General features: G+C 35.4%; 1 protein-coding gene across 2 annotated transcripts in view; it reads left to right on the top strand.

Annotated features, from left to right (window-relative positions):
• Positions 1-24,682, top strand: part of LOC121382794 (synaptobrevin homolog YKT6-like) — a 44,900-nt gene that overhangs the window by 4,792 nt on the left and 15,426 nt on the right. For both annotated transcript variants that reach the window (XR_005959219.1, XM_041512406.1), the window contains exons 2-6: positions 11,025-11,157; positions 13,339-13,421; positions 14,334-14,434; positions 19,576-19,631; positions 23,790-23,901. Coding sequence is in view for 1 of the 2 variants with exons in the window: in XM_041512406.1 (XP_041368340.1) it covers positions 11,051-11,157; positions 13,339-13,421; positions 14,334-14,434; positions 19,576-19,631; positions 23,790-23,901 (459 nt within the window). In the remaining variant the exon portion in view is untranslated. The remainder of the gene's footprint in view (positions 1-11,024; positions 11,158-13,338; positions 13,422-14,333; positions 14,435-19,575; positions 19,632-23,789; positions 23,902-24,682) is intronic.

The following is a 24,682-nucleotide window of genomic DNA, read 5'->3' as shown; positions in this document are numbered from 1 at the left end:
GGTTTTACAAACATCAGGATTACCAAAAAGCACTTCAGGTGAATGGAAATGTGTATTCTAAATAATAAAATGTAAGTAAAGTGCAATTTTATTTATGAAAAATGGGGTTTAATAGCAAAAAACAACGCCGTAATGGTTAACAAATAAACGTAACTAGGGTGTGTCCCTTTAAAGTTTTGGGGTGTATTATTCTTTTTTATTATTATTGAAAAAATAATGATTGTTAGTACAGGTCATTACTTATTTTAAGGCCTTCATTTATTTACTTTTTCCAAAATTATTATTTCCTTTAGTAATTGTTTTTAAATATTATTATTACAGGCCATTGCTTACATGTGTTTCAAAGGTTTTTCTCTATTTTTTTTCTCTTCTTTTTTGTTTTAATTTCATTTCTTTTTTTTAGCTATAATTACTGGTCATTAGTTATTTTAGGGGTTTTATTCAGTTAAATTTAATTGTTATTATTAATTTATTATCAATTAATTGATTTTTAAAAAATATTATTCATTAATTAAGTTTTAGATATTTATTATTATTAAACGTGATATTCCATTAAATATCGTGGAATAAACTCGTGAACCCGAGACGAATAATAATAAAAATAATCCGATTCCACCAACAGTTTTCAATCACATTTTAAATATGCTCACAATGGCCGGCGGGAATATTCGAGATTTTGTTCGTAACTGAAAATTGGATCAATGCAGAATTACTATTTGGACAAACTGTCTATTTATGCGTACATCTCATATTTCGCCACGAAATAATTAATTCCATGGTTGTTTCGATTCCGCCTGAAATCTGGGCGGAAACTGCACGCTTGTTTTTGCTGTTCAAGTTGTAAACATCGGGTCCAATAAATGTCAAAATGTAAAAAAAATGGACCGTAGATGTTTACCTTGGTGAACTATTTGTACCCAAGTCATATCGTACCATCCATTTCGTACCATGCTGCCTGGTCATTTCGTACCCAAGTAATTTTGTACCCTGGTCATTTCGTACCATTGCAAAAAGTCATTTTGTACCATTGTGAAAAGTCATTTCGTACACCAGTCATTTCGTACCCCAGTCATTTCTTACCCTAGTCATTTCGTACCCTATTGTCCGAACCAAATTGTTAACAACTACGAAAAATTACTCTCCTACCTTTAATTGCCGTTAGATTTCCTCCAAAGTTTGTCCAGACACAAATCTTGAAAAAACCATTACAATGACACAGATTCCACATACCAGATGATAACCATGTCACCTATATCGACTTCACTGAGAGCGCATAGGGAAAAAATCATGTAATTTTGTATCAGCTGCCATTTTGACTTTTTATGGAATATTCTTCAAGAGGGGTGAAAGGATAGGACTTAATCTAACAACGTCATAACATGTTATGATATAAAAGCAAACGTGATGACGTCATTATTATTATTATTATTTTAATGATATCACTAGAGATCATCGATTTCATAGTAATTGTGTCACATACTTTGGAGGCTTTCACCCCTCTTGAAGAATATTCCATAAACAAGCAACATGGTAGATGGCAGAAAACTGCATGTATTTTTCCCTATGCAATCTCAGCAAAGACAATATCGGCGACATCGTTGCAGTCTCGTGTGTGGAATCTGTATATTTGTAGTGGGTTTTTTTGCGATTTGTGTCTGGACAAACTTTGGAGGAAATCTAACGGCAATTAAAGATAGGAGAGTAATTTTTTGTAGTTGTTAACAATTTGATTCGGACAATAGTCATTTCATACCAGTATATATATATATAGAAAACAAATCGAATATAGCATAAAAGCAGTGTGGTTTTTTTAAATTTTATTTGGACAGGTTGTGCAGTATATTGTTATTGATAACCATAATACCTGTCAACTGTTATTTCCATTTTACTTGACAAGAGCCGTATTTGGTATTTACTACTAACTAAGAACTTCGATTTTGTGTGAAATGGCTCCAGATAATTAGTCAAAAACACAAACAGTGTTCTATCTAGCAATAAATAGAAGGGCGCTGCGCCCTGCCCCCGTTTTGTACCGCCCTGCCGTGTTTGTTTCCGCACCGCCCCCTAATTATCAACGCCCTGCCCTAATTCATTGTCAAACAAAAATACAAAATCTTGCTTTCCTCTCAAAGCGTGTACAGTGTTGTTACGAGTCTGAATTCCCAACTAAAAAACGTTTGACAATACATTGTTTGGCCACAGTTGTGAAAGCCGACAGCAGTAACGTAATATGTTTTGTTCTTTTCTATTGTTAGTCGATATGACTGCAGACGAGCGGACAGGCAGTCTTACAAAGCTTGAATGCAAAGTAATCCTCACACCGTCACGCACATAACCACACACCACCTAGCAAACACCTAGTTGAAAGTAGACCATCATGATAAACTTTGACAGAACATCAAATGCAACATTTATTTTGATAAGTAAATTTTTGAAAGTAATTGTTGCCTTTGCAAATACCCAGACCAAGATACATATAGTTTTAACTGATGTCAGTAGTCCTTATCAATGACACATTGATTGCATCTTTATAATATGGCACAGAGTAAACAAGCAACACTGGTTATTTGGTCTATGAAGGCATAACTGTGTTTTGTTAAAAGCATGTCTACAAAAAGCTATTTAATGAAATCTCTCTAGACCATGACATGCAATAATAGCCGTTTTTAAATGCAGTGAGCAACTCGATACAAATATATCCTTATGTCAATTTTAAAATTTGTTTGTTCTTTTATTTCTTTATTTATTTTTATTTATTTCTAATCATTCTCTTTTTTTCATTTCTTGATTTCTTTAATTATTTCATTTATTTATTTTAAATTACATTTGGGCATGATATTAAATGGTATAAATACTATATATAATAAAAAAAAGTATATGATTTTTTAGGTGATCCAACCTTTTGTAAAACATTTTAATAGTTAAAGTTTGATTTTATTTAACGACACCACTAGAGCATATTGATTTATTAATAATCGGCTGTTGGATGTCAAACATTTGGTAATTTTGAAATTTAGTCTTAGAGAAAAACCGCTCCTTTTTTCCATTAGTTTCATCGTTTATATACACCATCCCACAGACAGGATAGGCAGGGCTCACCCTGGATCAAAAATACCTGTAGCCAGAATATTAGCCAAATGGAATTTTTATTAGCCATATTCAAAATGCTTTAGCCAAATTTGTTTTAGCAGTTAAATGCTTGTTGTGATTTCTGCTTACAAAATACCTCAGCTAAGAATACCGACTTCATAGTATACTCCATTTATAAAACAAAAAAACCCCACAAAAATCCCCCACAAACAAACAAAAAACCTTTAATAAACTTAAAATTTATGGTCTTTTTAAAATCCAGCTGACTTATTAAATGTCACCTCAGTCTTACAAATTTATATCTAAAATTATCTAACAAATATGATTATTGTAAACTAATTTTATTCAGTGTACATTTAACTGCAATTTAAATACTGCATGTTCATTTCCAGCGATCGCGATCTGCATGAGTGCGAAATTAACAAAGACAAAGGAATAAACAAAAACTGCAGTTAGGTATTCATTGATGCGAACAACTATTGTTTTTCTACAAATTTACATCAAGATTTACTTTTGCGTAATCGTATTGTTTAATGTGCGCAACGATGTCTCTTGACACGCGGGTGTCAGCCGACTCTGAAGCGTGACGTATATTCGCGCCGAGAGCCCCTCAGTTCAGCTAACGAACGTTCTTGCTAACGTTCGCGAACTATTTAATTGGTGTCCGTCGTGTCCATTTGGTTTAACGTGAAGCGCACAAACCAGTCTAGCGAACGTTTTGTTTTCGCTCAGTCTGGCTGAACTCAGCCCTTGAGATAGCTTACATGTCTTTCGGCCCTGAACTGGCATGTGTATTCAAATTGACACGCATTGTCGGTCTGTTTTTGGTTCAAAGATTTTACAAAGTAAAAATAACAAGTTACAGATCTTCCAGACATTGCTGTCATACATGATGAATGCATGCCGTTAAAATTAATAACCGTGATTATTAAAATAAGCAAACATTATAAGGCCTACGCTGTATTCTGCATGACACCCGTTTCTCGTTACCGGTCGCGAGATCGCTATTACGCTAATTGAATATTTGGTAGTATTATTATGCTTCAGGTGTCGGATAGATTATGTAACCATTTGTTCACATCAGAAGACAGAAAATGGCTTAGCCAAAATTTTAGCCACTTGCAAATTTTATTAGCCATTTTTTGTAAAAATTAGCCAATGGCTAATTTGGCTACAGGCAGCGCGAGCCCTGGATAGGACATACCACGGCACACTGGCTGGAACAAGATTTTTTTAATAGTGTCTATATTTAGTACATTAGTACAATAATATTGCATACGGCGATGAATGTACTGTTTCATCAAACATCCAAATTTAAAGGGACATTCCCGAGTTTGCTGCATTGTAAGGTGTTTTCGACTAATAAATAATTTCTACGATTAAACTTACATATTAAATATAGTTTCTTGTTTAGAAAATCAGTGTCTGTATATTCAATGTGTTTCTGGTCGACTTAATATTTGTAAGAAGCCCAAACTGGATTTTGTCTTCAAATAATTTCGTACGTACGAACAAAATATGTTTTAGGAAATAAAATGAAATTTAACCTAGTACAAATATTAGAACGATCGGAAACACGTTTAATATACAGCCATTAATATTTTATGCAGAAAAATATATTTGATATGTAATTACAGTCGTCTAAAAGTCTCTGTTAGTAGATAACATCTTAAAGGCATATTGCCACAGACCACTGACCTATTTAAAGTCGCACGCCCTAGCTTCAGCCCGTGAAAATTAATTTTAATTTTGGTTAATCTGCAAAACTGTAACATACTTAGATCACGTTTTTATAAAATAGAGTGAAAAGCAGGTTTTATATCGATAAATACCATGGGAATCCCCGTGACCCAATTACTTGAAATAATTTTGAAAGTTAGTATTCTGATGTCACCAGTAGACGTCGCTCGAAGCACAGAAATGCCTATGTCACGACAAATTTCCAAGAGTGCACACAGACTTAGGGTGCGTTCCTTTCACCACTCCTGGGCATGTTCCAACTGTTCTGTCCTGGACAGCGAACGGAATGAGTTTGGAACAGGAAGTTACTTTACCAACATGGGTGCTTCTGTTGAGGCTACTTCAGCAATCATGATACTTGAATCGGAATAAGACGACAATGATAGTCCGTCACTGACATGTTGACTATACTACAGTGTTTGAAATAATAAATGGTGGTGGTGGTGCTGGTGGTGGTGGTGCTGCTGCTGCTGCTGCTGCTGCTGCTGCTGCTGCTACTGTCTGTAGGAACCAGGGGTGGGGAGGCACTTCCCCTCCCCAGGACGAAAATGTAAGTTTTTTTTTTTTTCCTACTCTATTTAAATAAAGGTAACAATATAGCTTGTGCCCCCCACCCCCAAGGTTGTATCCCCTCTCCAGATATCGTAAGACTTAGCAAAAGTATTGGTTTTAAGGGTTTGTAACATTTTATATTGAGATACTTAGTTGTCTGAACTTTATTGTTAATGAAAATGTTCACGAATTGTGAAGAAAAACCTCACAAATGAACGACAAGCAAACGACAACAAATCGGATGTCGATTGCGCGAACCGTGCACGAGAAAACAAACCGAAACAAAATGATAACGGTCACGTGCTATACCAATTTTAAGAAATACGAAAAATACATTTTGTGGTATTACAAACACCAGGATTACCATAAAACACTTACGGTGAATGGAAATGTATATTCTACTTAATAAAATGTAAGTTAAGTGCAATTTTATTTGTGAGAAAATGGGTTTAATAGCGAAAAACAATGACGTAATGGTTAACAACTAGGGTGTGTCCCTTTAAGAATAATAAATTTGGGTTAATAAATCCCCCTCCCTCCAAAAACGTTTTGTAAATTAAAACCAGCATAGATATTCCTACATATATGACAATTAAATTAGCGCATCAAAATCCTAGCTAGAACATACGAAAACAACAAGTTATACATGTATGCAGTCAGACCTCGTTACAGCTTGCAATAGCATAATCAAAAATTATACAAAATGGCAATAATTTTTAGTCTTTTGCTGATAAAATATCCCTTAAATTAACCACAGATTTTAACTTTAATGTTATTTTGTAAAAGACACTACCGGGGTAATTGTTATAAATTGTTATGCCATGGTACGATATAACTTTCAGTTATGGTACGAAATGACTAGAGTAAGAAATGACTTTTTGCAATGGGGGAAGCTAATCTTGCTGGCGAAATGAGGGTTTTTTTTCTCACTGAAAGTCTGCTCATGTTGCCAAGTTATTAGCAGTAGTGACAAGTCAAAGTCGCCATAATATTTTGGACCTAATCTGATTTCAAAAACGAAATCACACAACAGATGTCATTACCCCCACTTGTTTAATGTCATAGCTCACTTGTCGCTGTATGTCTGACCATCTTATAACTTTGGTGCCAGCCTATACATGTCACACTCTTGGGTACCAGACGTTTCGCCCCCAAGCCAGTTCGACACCAGTCAGTTCGCGCCCAGGTCTGCTCGCCCCCAGTCAGTTCACCCCCAAATAGGATGTCAGTTCTTCCCCACGTGCTTAACCAGTTTGCCCCCATAAAGATAATCCCTCTGTTAGAATAATGCTCACCAGAAGAGGCCATATTGAATTGGCATTGCGATTCAAAGCCCTCTTAAATTAATTAAACTGGTGATTATATCATCGGTGCCGGACTGACTCATGATCCGTCCAAATCGTGGAAAGACAACAATTCCTCCCTTCTAAGAAAAGAAACATACACACAAACACACATACACACACACACACACATACCCACACACATACACACACACACACACACACACACACACACAAACACAAACACACACATACACACACAAACACACACATACACACACACACATACACACACATACACACACATACATACACACACATACACACACATACACACAAACACACATATACACATACACACACACATACACATACACATACACACACACACACACACACACACACACACACACACACACACTTTATTAACATGCCTCTAAAGAAACAATACAATAATTGTTAAAAAGTAACAAATAATTGGGATTTGGGGGCAATCTGACTAAAAGTTTGGGGCGAAATGACAAATATTTGGGGGTGAACAGGCAAACAGTTGGGGGTTTAACGTCGTGGATTCCACGCTCTTTGCTGTGGTGAACAATTACGTTCCAAAATTAAAAGTACCATATATCAGCTATGAAAGAAAAAAGAGGTTTAAAAAACCCAAAACATTTGAACTACCAATGTAGTACAGAACTGTAGTTCAAGTGTTTTAGGATTAGGTAGGTCTAACTCATCAGTTACGAGAACTCTATTCATGTAACCGAACAATCGGTTACTTAAGTAAAACTCACATGAACTGACTTCCGGTTGTACCTAAAATTTTGAAATATTGTCCCCTGCTTACCGTCAGAGTACCCGTGCTATTTTGAGCCTGTAGGGCAAGGTTTGTTTTAGTGACTTTTCAGGTAACATTTTGTTTTAAAAATTGTGATTAGCAATATGTCTAGTCAAATGAAAATTGATTACCAACTACTGTTTTGTGTTTTAAAATTGTGTAGTGATCTCTGAATCCTGCATAGTGAATCACGACACACCACTGAATAAAACGTTCTCTGCTTATTGCCTTTTGCAATTGTCATCGTTAAGTTCAAGCCCTGTAGTATTAGTTTTGAAAACAAAAGTTAACAGCTGGAGTGTTTTTTTATTTTCACAAGTAATTGTTTGTAAATGAAAATTATTACTAGTTTATGTATCTACTGGAAAGTGGGGGTGTTCTAGCTCAGTGTTAGAACTCACGCCTGGGGTGTGACCACTCCCACTCTCTTCACTCTTTCTTGGAAAGTTTTAGGAGCGTGACAGATTGATCACCTTGCAGTAAAATTTTAATACATTTTATTTGAAACTTCATCCAATTGCTCACTTAGCACCACTTCAGGAGAGTTACCTAAGCACACCCTAATTTTGCCGAGGTCAATATCAATTTATTTGGTCCATAAAACCCGATATTGCCCTCAATGATGGTCAATAATTGTTTCATTACACAATAAAATCCATAAACTCGTACATTTATCAGAATCAAAATACACTAATTCTTATATAATTTCCTGCAATGTCTTCTAACTGATGAGATTTAATGATGTCACATAATCCTATGACATTGTATGACAAGCAGAGTAATGCGGAAATAAACAGTTAAAACATAACCAAGACAAAAATTAAATTAGACACTATGGCCAGCAAAAGTGTTAAAATTATATTAATACATGTATCAAAATAAAGAACAAAATGTAATAAATCTGAACATACATTTAAAATTAACAGTTACTAATTACCTCTAAATGCTTTTTTTTATTGGTAACATAAAATCCTGAGAGTGCCGATTCCAACTGCATTTTGATGTATCAGGTATGTTTATAAATTACACAATTTGACGATTACTGACCTTGTTTTTGTCGTATTTGCAGAATTAAACTCAGAATGACTAAAGATGTTATCTTTTTGTTGCAGCAAGGCATTTTGTCACAAGTTTGTGGTTGTTTACATTAGAATTAGCAGTTGATGTTGCATTATGTTACCTATTCATTAATTGGATATAATTTTGTCTCAGCTTTATTTTCATTGGTTAAATCTCCCAGGGCAATATCACTTTTGATCAGGCCGGTGGGACCGTCTCAGGGCAATATCACTATTTACGGAAGGTCATTTGACTGGGGGTTTTTACCAATAAAAACATAGATATATTTTCATTATGTAATAAATGTATGTATCTAGCAAGATTGTGTTTACAGACCTGTACAGATGCTTTCAATAAGACTTTGAAGGTAGGTGCACATGGCAGGGAACATTTTATTAGTCATCTACCAGTCCAATCAAAGAGGACTATAGGTTTTGTCTTTGTCAGTCCATCTGTTTTCCACAATTTTTGTAATGCCTCAAGAAGATATTGAGCTGAATTTTATGTATAACTTTATCATTCGACTTTCGCCCATTGTTCACAGAGTTATATATAAAGTAGATGTACAGGGTGAGCAAACAATTTTGCCAAATTATTTATAAAACTTTAAAAATTGCAGAAACTGAGGCGGGCACCAGTGCCCATGACAGGCGTGCGCTACAACCGCTTGTTCTGAATGTGCATGTTAAACACTCTGACCTGACCTTACCTGACCAGAAACTGAGTTATTTTCTAACCAAATATCAATTATTACAGGTAATTGATTTGCCAATTGTTTTTAAAATTCGCCATTGGTGAATTTGACAAGTGGCAGAGCTAGCCCTGGATTTAAGTTAATTAATCTGTTGGACTTGACTTTCATGGTAGTCATTAGTAGTTAAGGGGTAAAATATCATTATCGGTGTTAGAAATTGGATGGTAGTCATTAGTAGTTAAGGGGTAAAATATCATTATCGGTGTTAGAAATTGGATGGTAGTCATTAGTAGTTAAGGGGTAAAATATCATTATCGGTGTTAGAAATTGGATGGTAGTCATTAGTAGTTAAGGGATAAAATATCATTATCGGTGTTAGAAATTGGATGGTAGTCATTAGTAGTTAAGGGATAAAATATCATTATCGGTGTTAGAAATTGGATGGTAATCATTAGTAGTTAAAGCCGCACACCCTAGTTCCATCCAGTGAAAATAAATTATAATTTGGTTAATCTACAAACCTGTAACACACTTGGATCACGTTTTTATCAAATGGAGTGAAAAAGCAGGTTTTATATCAATAAATACCATGGGAATTTCCATGTCCCAATTGCTTGAAATAATTTTGAAAGTTAGTATTCTGATGTCACCGGTAGATGTCGCTCGAAGCACAACAATGCCTACGTCACGACAAATTTCACAGACTTGGGGTGCGTTCATTTCACCTTTCCTGGACATGTTCCAACTGTTCTGTCCTGGTTGTATCCCCTCTCCAGATATCGTAAGACTTAGCAAAATTATTGGTTTTAAGGGTTTGTAACGTTTTGTATTGAGACACTTACTTGTCTGAACTTTATTGTTACTGAAAATGTTCACGAACTGTGAAGAAAAATTTCACAAATGAACAACAACAAATCGGATGTTGATTTTGCGAACCGTGCACGAGAAAACAAACCGAACCAAAATGATAACGGTCACGTGATATACCAACGTCTGTGACATTAAAATGGAAATATCCCCTCTAAAAATAGATTAGACCTTGTCTGCTCAACGGTTTTTTCTCAGACTAGCATGCGATTTATGAAATACGAAAAATGCATTTTGTGGTACGGTATTACAAAAACCAGGATTACCAAAAAACTCTTCAGGTGAATGGAAATGTATATTCTAAATAATAAACGGTAAGTAAAGTGCAATTTTATTGTGAAAAAATGGGTTTAATAGCGCAAAACAACGCCGTAATGGTTAACAACTAGCCGTAACTAGGGTGTGTCCCTTTAAGGGGTAAAATATCATTATCAGTGTTAGAAATTGGATGAATTTCAGCATCGGTTATAATCGGTTTGCATCAACCAATCAACTTTCGATTACACAATTGGATAGAATTATATGAATGTAAAAGAATTACAAGAACAGTGCACCTATTGTCATGTTATTTGGGAAGGACCTTACAAATTAATCATTTTACCTTAATAACTATTTCATATCTTTTTATCATTTTATACACATGAAAACAAACACCAGCCCCAACATATTTGCATCATTTCCATCACATGAACTGGTGTCCAGAACAATTACAGTAACATTTCCCCACACAATCGATTATGGATTGTTATAATCGATCATCACATCGGTAGAGCCAAACTGATCAGTTTTCTATTGTAATCGATCATTGGAACATCACTATCATTATAGATGTTTGATGGTTCTTTGTTACAGTGTAATACGTCTGTTAGTTTAATGATGTTAATGCCAAACCTTCGTATTACAGATACAGCTTAGAAGAATCCAGCAGCCATGCGTCTGTACTCACTCTCTATTTTGTTCAAGACGGCCGATGGACAGGTTAAGCAGTTGAAAGCTGCCCATGACGTGGCTTCATTTGGATATTTTCAAAGAGGAAGGTCAGTGCTGAATAATTCCACTTATTAAAATGATAGAGACTTTATTACACGCATTGGTCAATAAATAGCTATCAGACATTAGAGAAGAAACCAGCAAAATGCTGGGTTCAAAATTAGCAGTCGTCCTGTTGCCAGAGGCGACCTTTATTGGCTAAGGGCGACTAAGAATTTTACAAAGGTAGTCCATTGGGCAATCATTGATTTTAGGGTCTGATGAGTATGGTACCTGTTAAAAACAGAAACGAACAAACAATCAAATGTGAGAAAACACACTGCATGTGTTGTGGCACGAACCACGGATCTAGCAGCAGAAGACGCAGAATATGCTGTATATTTTCACAAGGCTACACTCGGCTTCTATGGCTTTGGGAGAGGTCTTTCTAAAAATAAACATCAAAATGTATTGCAGACACTGCATGTCTTTTTTTAAATCTGGAAGTCATTGGCTTATTGGGATGGACTGGATAATTATCTAGTACACATACATTTTGACAATTGTTATTCAGTGTTCTGATAAAAATTAATCCTGTATTTAGCTTATTATTCTCTGGCAAAATCAAAATCTATTTTGTAGTTTTAACTCCACTAATGTGATCGCATGCATGTATAAAATAATAATGGAATTTTCTGTTACTACAATAAGGCCAATTATTACATTTATGCACACATTATTACATTTTATAGAGGTAGAAAATTTCATTTTGAGGCTATTGTCCGTTTGCATCAAAAGGGAAGCAATGAATTGGCATCTAACTTCATAATGAATGAAGATAACATTCATATAAAAATATATTAATTTATTAAGTTTAAACCCATACCATCTCAAATAACGTTTTTGGGGGGAGTTCAGTGTAAATGAAAACAAAAATTCTTTACAAATTATCATCAAGTCTTCTTTTCTGATACAGATTTTAACACAGTTGATGGAACATCCAAGGTAATCTGAACAAAACCGTAATACATGATCAGAGTCATATATCTGCACAATGCAGAGTCAAATAAGCATTGGTTAAAATAGTGGATGATTCCATGGATCTCTTATCTACTGTCATTCCATTTGTATCATCACAAAGTTTATTCCATCCATCAAAGAGGACTGCCACTCAAACTAGTTTATAAAAGCACGCTCAGTTCTACCTTTAGTCTCTTTGTACTGCATTATATTTTACTTCAGAGACAATGCAAGTCAAGCTGCATACCTTGGCTGTTCTAGCATTTTGTCTTCACACCTGTATTGAAAATGAAATTTAATCTGTACAATTTAATGGTAATTTGTAAAGAAACATTTTTATTTTTACTGTATTTCTTTTTTTTTAATTTTCAATTTGAGTTGTTATGGGTTTATAACTGAACAATATGTTTTTATAGGAATTTTAACTTCATTTATTAAGAAGTTACATGCCAATTCATTGGTTGACTATATGCGATGAGCACATTATTCAACAAAGAACATGCTAGTTTTGATTTTGGTTGTGCAGTTAAATTTCAGTGTGATAATTTGAGGGAGCCTAGGTGAATTTGAGAAGGGCCAGTAAGATTTTTCCTCAACTGACGCTGCTGGCGACCATGGTTTTAATGTAATTTTCAACCCAGAAAATGTGTTACAATACGTTTATCCAGTTACAGCAAGGGCTCTTTTGTGGGCACTTTGCCTAGAAGTAGGACAGCATATACCATGATGATATACCATGGAGCACTGGTTTGAAAATAAGCCAGTATGTCAGTTGGGTGTCACGTCTGATTAATCATATACAGTGTTTCCTAGGAGTCAACGGCTCTCATTCACACTGCTCAGTTTGACCTGCACCCATACTAAATTTGATCCATCTTAGTTATTTTAATTTACCCTATCTATTTGAATGGATAAGACAACTGTTTACATGTTACATAGATTATAAAGCAAAATGACTTGAGACATTTGGCCATGCTGGGGTGTTGTTAAACATTCATTCATTCAGTTTGGTCATGTTCAGGAGTGTGACCAGTTTTCTTGACTCTTGTGACATCACTTACAGTTGATCAATGCATTTTGGTTATTTTTAATAATATATACCATAATTTTATATACACACGCCAGGCAAGGTGTTCCCTCCCCGACTGTGTGTATTTTACTTGCTACTGATGTCCCTATATTCAAATATTCCATGCATTTACAATCGGTGTTTGTTGCTTTATTTCTAGTATTCGGGAGTTTATGGATTTCACCAGTAAAATTCTCGTTGAGAGAACTTCCATTTGTTCGAGAACATCAGTCAAAGAACAGGGTATTTATGTTTTTGTTTTCTTTTATATACAGTGTAACATTGCTATTGCTACTATCTTCATGTTGAAAGTGACCAAACCAAATAGTTTGAGATATCGATGGCTCAAAATAAGCATGATATTTGTTAGTAAAAATTATGCGATGGGATGGTTTCCTGGTTACAGAGGTTGAAATAAAGTTTGACTTATAATAGGGTATATAAATCTATATGGAAGACCTATGGCTTATTAGTCCCATACTGGTTCAACTGGAGGGGACTACAGGTTTCATCTCTGTCCATCTGGCCGTAATATAGTTTTTCACATGTTTTTTACACAACGCCTTGAGATACTGAGCCTCAGTTTTGTTTATACCTATATCATGTACAGTTACAAATTGAGTTTGATTTTCATGGTGATTGACTAATTTTTGACAGTTTTGTCCCTTGAACTTTTTTTTTTACTTTTTGTTTTCAATGCCTGAAGATATTAAGATGAAATTTTGTATATAGCTTTATCATGTGCTTTACAGATCAACCTTCATGGCGATATACCCATTTTTCACAGAATTGTGGACCTTGAAGTTAGGAGATAACATTTTTTGGGCCCAGTAGCAGTACTCTCAGATGGCTGCTTGTTAATGTAAAAATCAGATTTTTGACTGTGTGTTTATTTCATTGCATACACTGTAATATTAAAATTTTGATAACATACTGTTTTAAATGATAGTATATGTTAACAATTTCAGTATTTTCTGTTATGGCCATAACTTTTACAAACTTTATTTAGGTACTAATGAATGCTTGTATTTAAACAACATTAGGTGACTTCAAAGAAAATATCAAGTTACCAGTAAGTTCAACATTTAGTTTATCATTTTGTTTATCTGTGGTTCAGCTCTAAATGGGTTCTGACATGTTTTGTTATATTTTCAGAATATATTTGCCACGTGTATGTTCGCAGTGATTCGCTAGCAGGCGTGGTTATTGCTGATCATGAGTACCCCAAGAGGGTGGCCCACACGTTGCTCAACAAGGCATGTACACATGGCTTTTACAATTGTAGTGGTACCCCAAAACTGACGGTGTTCTTTGAGGGTGCAGGATCTAGCTTGACATCGGGTATACCGCTCGCTTGAGGTGCTCTGGATAGAGGGTAGAACCACCTCAGTGGACCTGTTGGATTTTATCCAGTCCCAATCAGTGACCCATGACTGGTATGTGCTGTCCTGTCTGGAAATGTGCATATAAAAGATCCCTTGCTGCAAAAACAAAAATATAATAGGTTTCATCTGCAGAAAGAAATGTTTTTATTTAACGACGCACTCAACACATTTTATTTACGGTTATATGGCGTCAGACATATGGTTAAGGACCACACAAATTTGAGAGGAAACCCGCTGTCGCCACTACATGGGCTACTCTTTTCGATTAGCAGCAAGGGATCTTTTATTTGCGCTTCCCACAGGCAGGATTGCACAAACCATGGCCTTTGTTGAACCAGTTATGGAACACTGGTCAGTGCAAGTGGTTTACACTTACCCATTGAGCCTTGCGGAGCACTTACTCAGGGTTTGGAGTCGGTACCTGGATTAAAAAATCCCATGCCTCGACTGGGATCCGAACCCAGTACCTACCAGCCTGTAGACCGATGGCCTACCACAACGCCATCGAGGCTGGTAGTTTCATCTGCAGATGATAAATCAGAATTATCAGATGCTTGACACCCATTAGGCACTGATTAAGGAATTAATGTGCTCATTGAACAAAACAAACTTTCCTCTACTGTTTGTTGAAGTAACCCCTATCGTTTTGTGAAGTGTAATTTTCACACCTGCAGGCTGTTTGTTCTAGGAAGGCTACTAGGTTCAGTGCACGGACAGTGGAGTGTACATACATGGGGATGGGTTCGAGGTTCTGTGATAAATAGTTACAAGTCATTGTTTTTTTAATCGTTATATAGTAACGAATACATTTGTATGGTTGAAATGTCAAAAAGAGAGTTGACTTTACTTACTGTTGGTACAGATCTTGTCGTGAATGAAACTGAAGAAATTGCTTGTAGAGCCATTTAAGATATTACGTTTCTGATACATATAAATTCACATGCTTAGAAGAAGTAAGACTACTCTCCTTGAACTAGTCTGAAGGGAGTGTCGGGGAGCGCGAGTGATAGCTTTCGTGTATTTTTATGTGTATGTGATGGCCATGTCTAACTGCCGACAGATGTGTGTCTGTGTGTAATTGCATGTGTATCTGATGGCCATGTTTAACTACCGACAGATGTGTGTCTGTGTGTAATTTCATGTGTATCTGATGGCCATGTCTAACTGCCAACAGATGTGTGTCTGTGTGTAATTGCATGTGTATCTGATGGCCATGTCTAACTACCGACAGATGTGTGTCTGTGTGTAATTTCTTGTCTATCTGATGGCCATGTCTAACTGCCGACAGATGTGTGTCTGTGTGTAATTTCATGTGTATCTGATGGCCTTGTCTAACTGCCGACAGATGCCTGTCCTGTGTCTGTGTGTAATTTCATGTGTATCTGATGGCCATGCCATGTCTAACTGCTGACAGATGTGTGTCTGTGTGTATTTTGATGTGTATCTGATGGCCATGTCTAACTGCCGACAGATGTGTGTCTGTGTGTGATTTCATGTGTATCTGATGGCCATGTCTAACTGCCGACAGATGTGTGTCTGTGTGTGATTTCATGTGTATCTGATGGCCATGTCTAACTGCCGACAGATGTGTGTCTGTGTGTGATTTCATGTGTATCTGATGGCCATGTCTAACTGCCGACAGATGTGTGTCTGTGTGTAATTTCATGTGTATCTGATGGCCATGCCATGTCTAACTGCTGACAGATGTGTGTCTGTGTGTATTTTGATGTGTATCTGATGGCCATGTCTAACTGCCGACAGATGTTTGTCTGTGTGTGATTTCATGTGTGTCTGTGTGTAATTTCATGTGTATTTGATGGCCGTGTCTAACTGCCGACAGATGTGTGTGTGTGTGTAATTTCATGTGTATATGATGGCCATGTCTAACTGCCGACAGATGTGTGTCTGTGTGTGATTTCATGTGTACCTGATGGCCATGTCTAACTGCCAACATATGTGTGTCTGTGTGTGATTTCATGTGTATCTGATGGCCATGTCTAACTGCCACAGATGTGTGTCTGTGTGTGATTTCATGTGTATCTGATGGCCCATGTCTAACTGCCGACAGATGTGTGTGTGTCTGTGTGTGATTTCATGTGTATATGATGGCCATGTCTAACTGCCGACAGATGTGTGTCTGTGTGTGATTTCATGTGTATCTGATGGCCATGTCTAACTGCCAACAGATGTGTGTCTGTGTGTGATTTCATGTGTATCTGATGGCCATGTCTAACTGCCACAGATGTGTGTCTGTGTGTGATTTCATGTGTATCTGATGGCCATGTCCAACTGCCGACAGATGTTTGTCTGTGTGTGATTTCATGTGTGTCTGTGTGTAATTTCATGTGTATTTGATGGCCGTGTCTAACTGCCGACAGATGTGTGTGTGTGTGTGTGTGTGTGTGTGTAATTTCATGTGTATATGATGGCCATGTCTTAACTGCCGACAGATGTGTGTCTGTGTGTGATTTCATGTGTACCTGATGGCCATGTCTAACTGCCAACAGATGTATGTCTGTGTGTGATTTCATGTGTATCTGATGGCCATGTCTAACTGCCACAGATGTGTGTCTGTGTGTGATTTCATGTGTATCTGATGGCCATGTCTAACTGCCGACAGATGTGTGTCTGTGTGTGATTTCATGTGTGTGTGTGTAATTTCATGTGTATTTGATGGCCGTGTCTAACTGCCAACAGATGTGTGTGTGTGTAATTTCATGTGTATCTGATGGCCATGTCTAACTGCCAACAGATGTGTGTCTGTGTGTAATTTCATGTGTATCTGATGGCCATCTCTAACTGCCAACAGATGTGTGTCTGTGTGTAATTTCATGTGTATCTGATGGCCATCTCTAACTGCCGACAGATGTGTGTCTGTGTGTAATTTCATGTGTGTCTGTGTGTAATTTCATGTGTATTTGATGGCCGTGTCTAACTGCCGACAGATGTGTGTCTGTGTGTAATTTCATGTGTGTCTGTGTGTAATTTCATGTGTATCTGATGGCCATGTCTAACTGCCGACAGATGTGTGTCTGTGTGTAATTTCATGTGTGTCTGATGGCCATGTCTAACTGCCAACAGATGTGTGTCTGTGTGTAATTTCATGTGTATTTGATGGCCGTGTCTAACTGCTGACAGTCAACTGATAGATTTTGTGGATTTGCTGCTCTCATAAGATTTGTGATAAGACGGAAATCTACTCGTACTGAAGTCAACTGTTTACACGGTGTGCAAGCACATCACAGTTTTGTTATTTCTGAATTACTGGTGCTAAGATTATGTGTGGGATCGATTAATTTGTAGTTGTCACAAACAAATGTAAAAAATTAAATATAGCGCTTGTATAGATTTATGATATTGTCTCATAGCATAATAATAATGAAGAAACTGATTATTATATCAAGTGACCGCAATATAAATTCAATCCATTTACAGTATGAAATGTGATCTTTATTTTAGTGTTTGAGCACAATTATTAATCTTTTTATGAGCTGGCATAGCATGTAATTAAAATGTTAGTAATAATTTCCCATTTAGGAAAGAGTGCTTTTCTTATGCTTGTGAATATGTAGATAATTGTGAAGAGTCTCTTATCAGGGCCGTACCCTCCGGGGGGGCAGGGGGGGGGGGGGCAGCTGCCCCCCCGAGAATCTTGTCCTTTTTTTTTTTTTTTATATATATCCAGTAATAGCATAGAAATGTTTAATCTTTATAGTATGTTAAAAATTATTTATAAAATTTAGTGCCCCCCCATGGATTTTGGTCAGGGTACGGCCCTGCTTATTGTACACAAAGTAATATAATTCATCTGTAATGAAGTAAAAACAAATGTGTATAATGTATATAAATATAATGCTATTTCTCTTTCTTACTTAAAGGAATGCTAAAGCAAGGCTTTTGGACTGGTGTGTATATTCAACAATACATAATGCACATTATTGCTTAATATCAACAAGTATAATCGTATAGTTAATTAATAAAACGGTTAAATGTGACGGCTATTATATATAACAGGCGCAGCCATTTTGTACCATCCCAGTGAATACGCCATCTGGCGAGCTGGTGGTTACGTAATACCTAACGTGTCACGTCAGGAATTAGTCTTCGAACTGAAGAAACAAAACATACCTGATTTTTGCGGATGCATCGCAATGTTCTGTAATAATATATATCGCAGTAACACAGCAACGTGTATATGTGGTTTATTTTTCAATACAAAATAAACCACCATTGTCAAAGTGTTGAAATAACTGTATTATATTTTGTATATAAATTAACCCACGTACTGAAATAATAGTCGAAGTGTTTTCTTGCTTAATTGGTCTTTTCTTTCCTTGGACTGTACCTGTGGTTCTTGATTGGCAGGTGTATATTTAGACGGTCCCTAGACACTGTGTCTAGACACACTAAAAAGAAGTGCCTCTTTTATTAAGATCACAGGGTATTGTGTGATAACCTCAAATCATAATGGACTTTACCAGCTTTATTACTGTAAGTAATTCTGTAAAACCCTTGAATAAAAAAACTGACCAATTACGTAGTCCCAGAGAAAAGAAAATTATCACTTGGGTATCGTGAGTGGTTGTTTTTGCTCGAACGTATTCTACCAATACGCCTAATAATATGCATTTTTTCTTTGGATTTTTTAAAATAAAAAAATACTATAACTCCATTTCGTTATATTGATGCAAATTGAAATATATTTAGTTAAATAGTTTATTATACTATCAAGTCATTTATGTTGTTTTACAAGTCAGGTTGATGAAAGCGAAGTGCCTTGTCGTAAAAAAAATTAGAGCATTTGTTTACACTGTGCATAATAGAGAAGTTGGACCTGAGCTGACGTCACTTCACCCCAAGCTATACCACCGGACGTCACAAAAACGAAACAAAATGGCTGCATCTTTCCAACACATAAGGCTCTTGTTGGAGTTTAGTCTACCTTTAAGTGTTTGTAAAAACAAGTGTGTATAATTTATATAAATATAATGCTATTTCTCTTTCTTACTTAGGTGCTTGATGAATTTTGTGCCAAGTATCCCAAAGGAACTTGGAATATACCAGAAAGGTAACACATTGCAGTTCTGTTGTAATGTATTGCAGTCTAACTCATTCGGTTTGTAAGTGGGCCATTCCATGGTATTTGGTCCATGGGTGTGGAAATTTCAAAATGATCTGTTAAACTAAGTTTTTATTATAACTTAAAGTTAACACCCTTAAGCACATACAAATATACTTTTATTGTTAATTTACTTATGTTTTATGGGTTTTTATGACGGTTTTATTTGAAAAAAGAATTTTTGTAAGCCAGGATGTAACATTTGTTTTTTGGTAATATTTCATTACTGTTATGTCAAATTTAAAAATTAGGTATCAGGACATCACATCTAAAATATACTACATATGAAAATACTACTTTGCCTTCTTTCATATCATAATTAGTATATTAAATTATTTTTCAAAATATATAATGTCACGTCCTGGCTGATTTGACATATAAAAGTGAGTTTTATTTAAAAACTATTTTTCAGAAATAAAAATCCTTTTTAATCCTCCTCCTTCTCAATGTTCCAAGTATAAATAAAAGGTATAATGATGACTGGTTGTATTAAATGATTAAAATAAGCACCTCAAACTTTGAGCCAGGATGTGACGTTGAGCCGGGACATGACATTAAGATGGCAGGTTAAACTGAGTAAAGATTAAAAATGTATTGAATCTCTCTATATAAAGAAATTGGCAAAACTGACTAGATAATGCACATGTACCTAAAAGAAATTACTTTTATTTTCGATATTTTACCCTTCACCATTGAGAATCAGAAAAAGAAAAAGTGGAAGTTCGGGAGAGCATGTTCGAATATTTAACGTGGATTTATGTAGATAAAAAAAATACTATTATCAATTCTATGCTTCTATGTTTTGACCAAACAGTGAATTATTGATAATCTACCATTTTAAGGAATATTGTATTTATACCAAATGTTCCATTTTGTGAACCCAAACTGGTGTACACATACAATAAATATTGTGTCAAAGAATTGTTCAAATAGAATGTTCTGCTGGAATTTTAAGTTTATTCCTTGGCAGATATGGGTATCCAAACATGAATTAGAATATATAAACCAACATTCCTGTAGTGAAGGATGTAATTGGTAAAGAGACATGTTGATAATAAAACTTGGGTTGGAGGAATTCAAATCAGTTGTGTCGATGAGATTTTTGCTATTGTCAACCATCAACAGTTTATATTAAAGGGACACACCCTAGTTACGTTTGTTTGTTAACCATTACAGCGTTGTTTTTTGCTATTAAACCCCATTTTTCACAAATAAAATTGCACTTTACTTACATTTTATTATTTAGAATACACATTTCCATTCACCTGAAGTGCTTTTTGGTAATCCTGATGTTTGTAAAACCACGAAATGCATTTTTTTGCATTTTTTCACAAGACGTGTTGTTGAGAAAAAAACGTTAAGCAAGCGAGGTCCAATCTATTTTTAGAGGGGATATTTCCATTTCAATGTCACAGACGTTGGTATATCACGTGACCGTTATCATTTTGGTTCGGTTTGTTTTCTCGTGCACGGTTCGTGCAATCAACATCCGATTTGTTGTTGTTCATTTGTGAGATTTTTCATCACAGTTCATGAACATTTTCAGTAACAATAAAGTTCAGACAAGTAAGTGTCTCAATACAAAACGTTACAAACCCTTAAAACCAATAATTTTGCTAAGTCTTACGATATCTGGAGAGGGGATACAACCAGGACAGAACAGTTGGAACATGTCCAGGAGAGGTGAAACGAACGCACCCCAAGTCTGTGAAATTTGTCGTGACATAGGCATTGTTGTGCTTCGAGCGACATCTACCGGTGACATCAGAATACTAACTTTCAAAATTATTTCAAGCAATTGGGACATGGGGATTTCCATGGTATTTATCGATATAAAACCTGCTTTTTCACTCCATTTGATGAAAACGTGATCTAAGTGTGTTACAGGTTTGTAGATTAACCAAATTATAATTTATTTTCGCTGGATGGAACTAGGGTGTGTGGCTTTAATTATACATTGTTGACAGTTTGGCCTATCAGATAATGATAAACAGAAAGAAGAAACTGTCCAAAAACTAATTTCTATACTGACTGGGCTTCATATTTTGAATTCCAATTAAATCAGATGATCATAAAAATACCAGCAAAAGCAAAATATAATATATTTTAATTCTAAAACATGGTAAATTGCAAACAAGAATTCTTCAGAATTAAATGTCTTGCCTATACCCCAAACTTATTCAGTGTCATTGATAGTACATCTGTAGATATCCATCTCAATACATATTAAAAATGTGTCTCAAAATATTTTTAAAAAATCGAACTTCAAAAAATTAAATTAAAATTTTAAAATAATAAAATTGAAAAACAAATTTTGACGTGCATTAAGGAGAACATTCATAGATAGAACTATAAATGAAGCTTTACTGATGCAGGACATGTAATTTATGAGAAATGAAGCTACATTTGTACTTGTAATCAATGTTGAGCTAAATGCAAAGTTGATGCCGCAGCCAACGAAAAAGTAACACCTAGATACTTCCATCTTTTTAGTTTGTACAGGTAGGACAAAAATCACCAGACTTAGCAATATCAGGATAAGCAATCTTGTTGACAAATGATATGGTTATGGGTTATAAAAGTATATTATATGAATATTGTATGAGAACATTTTTTTTGCACAATGACAGTTCAATTAATTAGGATTTTATGCACTTATTTTGATGATAAAAATACTTAAAACCAGTAAATATCATTGGTTTCATAAACTAACAGTGTTTCATTAGTACTATTTGATATACATATCATTTATTAGTTGTATAAGTGAACTGGACAAAAAGTCATGTCCTGGCTTGTACTGAATTTTTAAAAAGTAAATGTTACATCATAAAGAATATTTTTTTAGTAAATTGCTATAAGGCATTTAGAAATAGACTGGATATTGTGTTAAACAGTGTATTTCAATAAGCAAACATTCTACCAGGAGAGCAGAGTTTTGGAATTGACTGCAGTGTTAAAAAAAGTCATGTCCATTTTCGTCACGTCCTGGCACATTTTACTTTTCACTTTATACGTCAATTTTTGTTTACAAAAAAATAAATTAGGCCTGACATGCTAATACTACTATATGTAATGAGCCTATAAATGATAAAACTGCATTTCTGTTTAAAAAGGACTTTTAGTTAAGGATATCATAAGAGTCAGAATGTCACATCCTGGCTTAAATCATTACTACGGAATGGCCCAAGTCTAGAATCTGCAACTATATTTAACTTGGCCTGGACAAATAAACTGCAACACAAATAAAATCTCAATATAGTGGTTTCTGTGTATATAAGCTCCTGTCACTGGACCGAACTTTAAGACCATGCCACTTCACACAGATATAGTGGTTTCTGTGTACATAAGCTCCTGTCACTGGACCGAACTTTAAGACCATGCCACTTCACACAGATATAGTGGTTTCTGTGTACATAAGCTCCTGTCACTGGACCGAACTTTAAGACCATGCCACTTCACACAGATATAGTGGTTTCTGTGTACATAAGCTCCTGTCACTGGACCGAACTTTAAGACCATGCCACTTCACACATATAGTGGTTTCTGTGTACATAAGCTCCTGTCACTGGACCGAACTTTAAGACCATGCCACTTCACACAGATATAGCCATTTGGACAGTCCACAAAATACATTTGCTAATTGTTGAATGTATTGATGGAATTATTATGAAATAGATATGCCAAATTCAATTTCAGTTTTGGACTTTGCATATGGCATTTTAAGTTCTTTGTTTTGTATATGAAGTTTGCATCAACAAATTTGTTTATTTAGAGGTAAAATGTTGTTTTTTTAGATTTAAAGTAATTTGCTTAAAAACAACAAAAACTAGACAAAGTATTAATCTATTATATTCGTTTTTGACAATATATCTAACGTTTTCTTACTATTCTTAATTTTTGCCAGTATAGATCATCATCAAAGGGTTACTTTGTCTTGTGAGAGTATATAAATTGCTTGATTGCAGGTGTTGTGGAATCGTTCCAACAGCTTGTACTTGAATATCTAAGTGGAATGTTGTTTTCATCTATACATCTATTGATGGCACATGTTTTGATTTATACCAGAATGTCTGAGTAATGTGGTGTTTTTTTCCTTCTCTATTTTAGTAGTATAAATTTTCCAGTTTTACCCCAGTACTTAGAAAAATACCAGAATCCAAAGGAAGCGGATGCCATGACAAAGATACAGACAGAGTTAGATGAAACAAAAATTATTCTTGTGAGTATCGTTTCTTTATCTTCTAGCCATAGTTCCAAAATTGATGACAAGGTGGGTGGTGTCACCGAACTTATGAGTTAAAACAGGTGGGCCTGCTGCAGTTTATTTGTGATCGCCTTATGAGTTAAAACAGGTGGGCCTGCTGCAGTTTATTTGTGATCGCCTTATGAGTTAAAACAGGTGGGCCTGCTGCAGTTTATTTGTGATCGCCTTATGAGTTAAAACAGGTGGGCCTGCTGCAGTTTATTTGTGATCGCCTTATGAGTTAAAACAGGTGGGCCTGCTGCAGTTTATTTGTGATCGCCTTATGAGTTAAAACAGGTGGGCCTGCTGCAGTTTATTTGTGATCGCCTTATGAGTTAAAACAGGTGGCCTTGCTGCAGTTTATTTGTGATCGCCTTATGAGTTAAAACAGGTGGGCCTGCTGCAGTTTATTTTTTATTGCCTTATCGAAGTAAAAAGGTGACATATCGCTATTACTTTTCCAGTATTACAGTTTAATGTTAAAATTTTGCATTTAGATAATAGTTTTGTATTACAGTTTAATGTTAAAATTTCGCATTTATGAGTCGTAGGTCAGTAAAACCTGGTTTATAGTTGGATCTGTGGATGTTCATTACAGTGTACAAAAACGTTTATGGTAGGAGAAACATTTAATTCTGCAGAATGTTTGTATTATACATTGTTTTAAAAATAAAATGTTACTTTGTGGTGGATCTATTAATATATTGCCTCCAGCCACTCCTCTTTGATCAGTTCTTAAACAATCCGTAGTTTAGGG

The sequence above is a fragment of the Gigantopelta aegis genome, chromosome 10 (assembly GCF_016097555.1).
Source record: "Gigantopelta aegis isolate Gae_Host chromosome 10, Gae_host_genome, whole genome shotgun sequence".
In the NCBI taxonomy this organism is placed as follows: Eukaryota; Metazoa; Mollusca; class Gastropoda; order Neomphalida; family Peltospiridae; genus Gigantopelta; species Gigantopelta aegis.
The sequence above is the reverse complement of the archived record's forward strand: the minus strand, read 5'-3'. Positions and strand labels throughout refer to the sequence as shown.